Source organism: Oryza brachyantha, chromosome 3 (genome assembly GCF_000231095.2).
Source record: "Oryza brachyantha chromosome 3, ObraRS2, whole genome shotgun sequence".
Taxonomy (NCBI): Eukaryota; Viridiplantae; Streptophyta; class Magnoliopsida; order Poales; family Poaceae; genus Oryza; species Oryza brachyantha.
In genome coordinates, this window is record NC_023165.2 from 13,743,828 (window position 1) to 13,752,245 (window position 8,418).

Here is an 8,418-nt window from a genome sequence, read left to right on the forward strand (position 1 = left end):
ACCGGGTTGATCCCTCCAGCATGCGCGCGGCCAGCACGCAGCCACGGGCCGCGGAGGAGGCGTGACGCAGGAAGCGTGTGCAGACGGGCGGACCTGGCGCAGCGCCGTGGCGTCACGGTGGCCACGGAACCCAGCTACCCCCGTCTCTGCCCCCAACCATCCCACCAGGACCCCGTGCGTACGCAAGGTAGGCCGTCCGTCGGTCGGTTCGCTCACACTGCATATATCCATCAATCGTAGTACAATAATAATAATAATAATAATAATAATAATAATAATAATATAGCAGGATCACAGTATGACCGCCATGCACAGGGGGATGATCACTATATAAATCGGAGGCCTTTCACGACACTAGCCAAACCAACCCCCAAGCTAGCTAAAACCATCCATATTCCGACCGTTTCCTTGACGCTGCAGCTGTCACGACGACGGAAATGGTACGTCCGTCCGCTGCATCATCTGCTCTCTTGTGCATTGCACCGATGTATGCGTCGATCTGAATATGGAAAATGCGCGGATGCAGAGCTCGCTGGTGAAGCTGGGCGCGTGGGGCGGCAACCACGGCGGGAGCGAGCACGACCTCACCGTGGCGCCGCAGCGGCTGGAGGGCTTCTCGGTCCGCTACGGCAAGGTCATCGACTGCATCTCCTTCTCCTACCTCGACAAGGACAAGGCCCTCCACTCCGTCGGCCCCTGGGGCGGCGCCGGCGGCGTCTCCACCGAGACCGTACGTGTGCATACATGTGTACACTCTCTTCCATTTTATTTTATTTGACGCTGTTGACTCAACGATCGAGCGCACAGATCACCTTCGGGCCGTCGGAGTACGTGAAGGAGGTGCACGGCTCGCTGGGGCCGATCGGCGACTTCACCGACGTGGTGACCTCGCTCAAGTTCGTCACCAACCACCGCACCATCGGGCCCTTCGGCCACGGCACCGGCACGCCCTTCGTCATCCCGGTGCTCAACAACGCCAGCATCGTCGGCTTCTTCGCCCGCGCCGGCCTCTACCTCGAGTCCATCGGCATCTACGTCCACCCCTTCTGACCTTGTGTTTTTCACGACGTCGTCACCCAATTCGATCGAATTGAGACGATACGGCATCATATCTTGATTTGATCCGAAACCAACCGGTATGAATTAATGTTGAATGATGGACGATCGATGAGCTTAATTTATAATCATGCATGCTCTGCACGCTGTTGTGTGTTTGTACTCTTTGTTGTTGATTTTCGATTAATGCAATCAGGTTTGATTCTGCTCTGTTGCTTTTTTTATTTTAATTTATGAAATGAAATCCCCTGTCTCACGAACGGTTTCTGATAAAGTTGTTGGGATGTGCACACACAGTATGCAACCGGCCGATGCCCACATCCTACCAGGAAAGGGTTGTACGCATTGATTCACCGGGTGACCGATAGTTGGTTAGTTACGAGATTTGCAGAAATTGCGGATCAAAATAATTTATTTTTTAAAAAATGTTGGTCAAATAGTTTGAATAAAACTAGCAAAATTCGGAAACATTTGAATATCCAATCGAGGGGTAGAAAGACACGTGATTCCTTCAGAAATTGGGTTCTGAAATGTTCTACTTATTACGCGATGAGAAAATTGGCCGATTATTTGGGCTCAGAGATATAATAGTGGGAATAAGGGTTCACGAAACCGTGGAACTCGCAAAAACCACGCTACCACGCACCCGTGGATCCCGCACGGATACCGCTAAAACTGCGAAAACCGTGACAAATTTGAATCTAAAAATTTTGAATTTAAAATCCATGGTTACCGCGGGATTTCGGGTCAAAACCGCGCGGTATCGGCCGAAAACCGCGGCTAGTGTAATCCGACAATAGGTGCAAATTAATTTTGAAAAAAAACTGTAAAAATATAAGAAAAATAGAAAACTAGTACGTAGCTATATTTATGACATGTTATATCAGAAAAAAGAAAATTTTAACACATTTTTTTTTTCTAAATTCTTGATAAATTTTGGCATCACAAGTATACTTACAATCAAATATTACGTATAAAACTAATACATGTTTACAAACATGTGACTACATTAGTACATATATAATTTATCTTAGCTTGGGTATTAGAAATTAACAAAAAGGCTACAACAAAATATTACTACCTATCTACGTCACAAATAGCTAACGCAATAAAAAATATGCCTCATATATCAAGTATCAACTACATAGTCAACTAAGTGCTGCAACATTTCAAATATGTGTCTCATGTATCAAATACATACTTAACTAGGTGCTATGAAGTGCGAACAATAACGTTTTTTATTTTACCTAACCATTTTTCGGTATTGGATTTTTATTCATTCGTAAATTTAGTTTTTTCATCAATTTTTTTCACCAAACATCATTACAAATCAATCTCTACATCATATATTTTTCCACAAATTTTCTTAAATTTTTTAAATTTGGATCAAATTTGCGAACGGTTACCGCGGTATACCGAAACCGTGCCCCGGCGAAGAGCGCGGTTACCGCGATAACCGTCTTGGTTTTCGTGGTTTCGCGAACCCTGGTGGAAATAGGTGATGGTGACACCAACTAGCCCTAGGTCATGAGAGGGCATTCAGTAGGGTCGGTGGTAGGACTAAAAGATAAAAACAAATTGTATTAAAATATAGCGCGAACTGGTGTGGTCAAGTACTACCTGCGGGAGGGGCCGGGTTGAGACAAGTGATGTATGAGAACTAGCAAATAAACCGTATGGTCATTCGTTCTTTCGAGCAGATGAAGATAAATATTTTTATGTTTATGATAGCTATTTAATGGTATAAGCGATGAAATTAACTAATATGAAGTTAAAAATCAATTTTTTAAATATAAGATGATTTACTTCTATATAAAAACTTTATGTAAAATAACACCATTTGATATTTTGAAAAATATACGCGTAAATACCGAGGAAAAAAAACTGAGAACAAGGTCAGCCGGAGAACACAACCTCACTAGGATGAGCTTATTGGGCGAAGGTTATCGTGGGGGTTCAAATTCGCCGGTGCTGAGGAGGAATACTGCTGTGCTATTGGCTGCTCTCGCGTTGGAAGAGAAGGGATGATAACTGAAGCCTTGTGGAACCATGAACCATGAGTTTAATTCTGAAATTTCATCTGCAAAGAGGCAAAGTTGAGAGGTTTTGGTTCAGGTATTTATATGTATAGTAGCATGTTGTCTGCGTATTACAATTGGATTTTAATTTAAAAATTATCAATAGTTCGTTATTACCATCATTTGCTGACTATATCATCTCTAATTATTGTATATATGTATTATTGGTATGTAAGCTCTGGGGTCTCATTGACATATAGATTATCTGGCCCCCTCAATGTCTTTTTTTCTTTCTTTAAGAAAATAGGAAGTTGGGCGAGAAGTGATGGTGGTGGGTGCTATACTCCTCCCATGCCTTGTTTAGCAACATTTGAGGAGTGGATTAGGAGTTTATGGCAAATAGTTGATGGAGCGATTGATTATAGAAGTTCCATTTTCTCAATCTCTTGTTTGAAAGTAGAGATGAGAATAATGAGTTATAATAGGAATTGGATTTGATTTATTCCCTTGTAATTAGAAGGGCAATTACCATCCCTCCCTAGACATTGAAAGTATGAGAATTTTCTCTAAACTCCCAATCCCTCCCAAAACTTTCACACCCATCAACCAAATAGCAGAAATAACAACCCACATGTCTCAAAGTTTTATTCCAGTATTTTCTAATATATGGGCCTGTATTTTCTCAAAGTTTTATTCCAATATTTTTCAATTACGTCCCCCTCCTTAGGTATTGAAAAGGTGAGGATTTGCTCTAAGGCTCCGTTTGGCAAAGCTCCAAACCCCAAATCCTAGCTCCAAACTCTCACGCCAGTGTGAACTAGCTCCTTTGAGAGTTTTATGTTAAATTAAAACTGTTTGGCTAGCTTGGTCAGCTCTAGAATTTCTGAAAGAGAGGATAGGGGTAGGTTGACAATAATACCCTTACAATTTTAGGGGTAGTTGAGTAATAGTTTTACGTAATTGCATCAATAAATTATGGAGTAGTGTCTCTTTTTTATATATAGCTGTGGAGCAACAAAAAAGTTTTTCCACCACTGCAATTTATTTTTTAGAAGCAACTCTGTCTCTACTAACTCTGCTCTAAAAAATATAGATTCTATACCGTTTAGCACAACTTCGACTCTAGATAAGTTAGAGCTTGTAGCTAGAGTTATGCCAAACAGACCCTAAACTCGCTTTCCCAATCCCTCCCAAAATACCCGTCAACCAACTAGCTGAAATAACAATCCATACTTCTCAAACTTCTATTTACTTATAACAGTTCCCCCAGCTAAACACATCTGTAAGAGTATATACACATTGGGGTGATTTTCGAATGTATGGGCCTTTTCCTTCTACACGCATAGAGGGCCATTCATGCCATGTCATAATGCTTTTCGACCTGCCAATGGTGTTTAACAAACCCATCCCTTGATCGAACGACAAATCCATCCCAGCCATTCCCACAAATACCTTACAAATGTGTTGCTGGGAAACCGTACATATCCAGCCTGCAAGGGTGAATTGGGAGCAGCTGGAATACGAAATCAGATAAATGAGCAGGATAAATCATGGTACCATGACATGATAAAAAAAAATGTGCACTCTAATATTGTATATTTTTTCTAATTGAAATTGATAGGAAAGTATTCCAATATAATGGCAGCGGAAACAGAGTTGTTCTTTACTGGACCGTACGTGTGGCTCATGTATATATGTTAGCCATGTGGAATCTACACTTTCTTCCCTTCGTTAGTTCCTTAGATACCTTGCGTTTTGAGCAACCAATAGAGAGAGTCTAGAGGAAAGAGTTAGAGAGATCGCACAAATTTAACACAAGACGTCACTAACGCAAAGAATCGGTGCCAAGGCTAACCGAACAACATTTCATATTAAAAGACTTTTTATTTTATCTAAATTTATATATATATATATATATTCATTCATTTAGGGGCGTCTGGGGGCCCGTGCGAGGTGGGCGACCGCACATGGCCCCCAAAAATTATGGGCCTCAAGATTAATAAAGTATACTAACTATATCTAAGAGTTTTAGGTTTTTTAATTAGAAATCAGTCTAAGTTGTCTTGTATAACAAGTATATATCAACAGTTTAGGTCTTCAAGATTTTATTTCATAATAAAATAAAGGTCTGGTCTAAATTCTAAATTTCTTGAAGTGACATGAGTGTTTTTCGAATACAACCATTGCATAAGCGTTATTAGTTTTTTTTGGTACTCAATATTAGGCCTCTACTTAGTGCTCTGAACTGGGCCTCATATTTCACAACGGGACGCCACTGAATTTATTAGTGTTCATATGAATCTAGACAAGAGTAAAAAGTCTTATAAACAGAGGGAGTAATTAATATTTAAAGATTACGGGTACATGCTCGTGTATCACGGTAGAACTGTATGACTAAAACACGTCTCATACGACTGAGCATGTGCTGAAAGTGTGGATTGACTAATAATTTTTTTCCTAACCAATCATTTTTATTCCTCGTGGAGTTGCCAGGGTGGGCGCAAAATAAAACTTTCATATAAATAAATGTTCTTAACGATCTAAAATTATACGCTACAAAATAACTTTTGATGAAAAACTTCACAAGCAAATTCAAATTTAAAAACTTAAATTTTAACTTAAGCAGAAGCTATTGTTAATGTAAAAGTAAGCCAAAACCATCACCACCATACAAATTGATCATATACCCTCTTTATATATTGAAAAATGGAGGATTTACCATCCCCTCCCAGTGTGCCACTAATTAGCAAACATGTGGCCATATGGGTATGTCGGTAAAATCCCAATTTCAATATAAACGGAGGGTACGTACATTATCGAAAATTATACGATTGTTTCATCGTTATTCACAACTATAGTACGTAAGACCTGGCTTGGCATGCAATATTGTCTTGCTTTATACGTGTGGTTCCATCCTAATACCTCCGTACTACTTTCGGTTAAAAATATTTATTTTTTAATTAGGATAAGATTTAATCAACCTTTTAAAATTTTGAGAAACAATTATTTTTTAAACGGTTAGTTTAAATACAAAACAAATGGTATACATATATCATTCTCAAAAATTACTGTAATAATATTGTAAATATATTAGATTTTTATAAATTTATTATAAAATAAAATTACTTATTAGAATTTTATAAGTTTGACCAAATATTATCATAAACGATATTTTTGATAAGAGGGAATACCAGTAATACGCTAGTGTAACGCCTTCAGAGTTGTTACACCAACCGTGTAATTAATCAATTCTGTTGCTTTTTTGCTAATGGATAAAAGAATCTAGCCTTAACTTCCATAAAGCTACGAACACTCGTTACAAAGTAAGTTTATAGTTTCCTAGCACACATAAATTTAGCCTATACATAAAGCTAAAAGTCCATCAAGCAAGAGAGAAACAACAAAGATCACTAGAGTAAAGTATTATTCAATTCTATTGCTAAATCTCAAGCCACTTAGGGCACGTACAAAGCTGACTATTAGCTAACTCTCTTAATCGCCACGTAAGCAAATTTGACGATGTGGAGGAAAGAGAGGGAAGGAGAGAGAAAAACTGTCGCCGTGCATGATATAATGGCTTAGAGTCGACTCTTAGCATTTATTAAAGAAAACTTTTTTGTATGAGAACGTATAAAGAAAACTAGCTTAATAAAAAATATTTTATTGCATTAATAAAGAAACCACACTTAACTCTATTTTTGTACGTCTCATTATAAAATAGACTCTTATTATTGACGTGACTTAAGCTACATTTGAACATGTCCTTATAAAGACTTTGTAATTTTTTCGAAGAAGATTAGCGAAGTAAAAGGAAAAAAAGTCCGAGTTTTTATTACTACTTTGAATATATATCACAAATTCACAAACCGTGCATGATGCGGCTAGTTATTAATTAAGCGGATTAACCATCACGATCGAGCTTAATGACATGTTAATTACACTCAAGATGGGTAGCTTAATTAACTAGGCCATGGCGACGTAGATGTCCATCTCGAACACGACGGTGCTTGGCGTCGGGTTGCCGAACTTGCTCATCAGCGTGTACCCCCTCGCCCGCCGGAACCTCCCCGTGCCGCCCACCACGGCGCGCTCCGCCGTGCCGCCGCCGCCGGCGAAGTCGACGCGGCCGTCCAGCACCAGCGTGCTCCCCGTGTAGTCCCCGTCGGTGAACACGAGGGTGAGCATGGTCCATAGCGCCGCCGGGTTCGCCAGGTCGGCCTGCACGAGGAGGCCCTCCGCGCGGCCCAGGTACGCCGACGCCGCGTCGGAGCCCTCCCGGAGCTCGTCGTCGAAGGCGCCGACGCTCCCGAACGAGGAGTTGCTGCCGGCGAGCGGGGAGGGCGCCAGGGAGGCCGCGGTGGCGTTGGCGCCCGTCAACGTCTCGTGGATGTAGAGGTGGAGGTGCGTCGTCGTCGTGCCGCCGCCAGCCGCCGCCCCCGTGACGGCGACGGCGAGGAAGGCGAGGACACACAGGGTCGTCGTCGTCGGCGGCGGTGGCGGCATGATGCTGGTAGGTAGGTCGGCGAGCTTGCTTGCAGTGATAAGTGGGGAAAGTCCTTTTATCTCTCGAGTATATGTCATACTCATACTTTGCATGCTATTTAAATAGTTATAAAATTATAAAAAAAATAGCAACATATATTAATTTGTTATATATAAGTTCATAACATTCAATTTTATAGTAGCTGCAACAAAAAATAATTAATATAACTACAAATCGTATATATACCAATAAAGTTTAATTTATTATTTTTTTTCTACTTATTTAGGTTGTTTTCCGACTTAGATGCTTGTAAAGAGAGATATCATGCATGAAACATTATCAAATATTTTTATAATTTTTATGATAATTTGGATGTCATGCAATGGCATGTAAGAAAAAAAAAAGAAAAAGGATATACCTCGGCCTTGTGGCACAAAAATCCATCCGCGTGCTAAGTGGAGGTTTGTGGTGCGGTCGGTAGGGGAGAAAACAGAAGTGATTAGTTAGTGCGTGAGAGTGAGTAGAGGAGCAGTTGTTGGTGGTGTTCAGCTATGCTATGGTTGTACAAGTATAGTTGTTGGAATATTTCTCATCACTACCAAACCTCTCTGGTCACCGCCAATCAACCACAAAGATCTATGAAATTAAATATATATAACAAATAGACACCGCATATATTAGATAGATGAGAATAATGCGAGAGATACCAGCAGATGCACAACCACAAAGGTGATCAATTTGAAGAATATTAAGACCGACCTCCGTCCTTCACAATTCGGAAAGATTCGGCTTCTTGATTGCCATATGTCTTGCATCTGTCTTCTACCTTTAGCTCAAGTAATTAAAATTCTCTCTTCTCCC

General features: G+C 40.5%; 2 protein-coding genes across 5 annotated transcripts; one reads left to right on the forward strand and one right to left on the reverse strand.

The window, feature by feature from the left end:
* The first annotated feature begins 349 nt into the window (after nt 1-349).
* On the forward strand, nt 350-1,268 carry LOC102715377 (protein GOS9-like). The gene is made up of 3 exons (XM_015835060.2): nt 350-440; nt 527-730; nt 808-1,268. The coding sequence occupies exons 1-3, from the start codon at nt 438-440 to the stop codon at nt 1,048-1,050; spliced, it is 450 nt and encodes a 149-aa protein (XP_015690546.1). The 5' UTR covers nt 350-437; the 3' UTR covers nt 1,051-1,268.
* A 5,534-nt stretch (nt 1,269-6,802) lies between these two features.
* Nucleotides 6,803-8,418, reverse strand: LOC102709635 (dirigent protein 21-like). 4 transcript variants are annotated; one of them, XM_040522410.1, is made up of 3 exons: nt 8,317-8,418; nt 7,976-8,008; nt 6,803-7,601 (listed from the first exon to the last, which is right to left on the reverse strand). In XM_040522410.1, the coding sequence occupies exon 3, from the start codon at nt 7,575-7,577 to the stop codon at nt 7,038-7,040; it is 540 nt and encodes a 179-aa protein (XP_040378344.1). In that variant the 5' UTR covers nt 7,578-7,601; nt 7,976-8,008; nt 8,317-8,418; the 3' UTR covers nt 6,803-7,037. The 4 variants fall into 4 exon arrangements, with proteins under 4 accessions (XP_040378344.1, XP_040378342.1, XP_040378343.1 ...); XM_040522408.1 differs by having other exon boundaries at nt 6,803-7,605; XM_040522409.1 differs by having other exon boundaries at nt 6,803-7,605; nt 8,265-8,418.

Bases quoted from the DNA above. Each gene is read 5' to 3' on its own strand.
- LOC102715377 (XM_015835060.2), top strand. The intron at 731-807 runs GTACGTGTGCAT...TCGAGCGCACAG, and splicing joins GCGGCGTCTCCACCGAGACC to ATCACCTTCGGGCCGTCGGA.
- LOC102709635 (XM_040522408.1), bottom strand. From the start codon at position 8,372: ATGCAAGACATATGGCAATCAAGAAGCCGAATCTTTCCGAATTGTGAA. The intron at 8,009-8,316 runs GTCGGTCTTAAT...ACCTCCACTTAG, and splicing joins CCGAATTGTGAAGGACGGAG to CACGCGGATGGATTTTTGTG. The intron at 7,606-7,975 runs GTATATCCTTTT...TATCACTGCAAG, and splicing joins TTTTGTGCCACAAGGCCGAG to CAAGCTCGCCGACCTACCTA.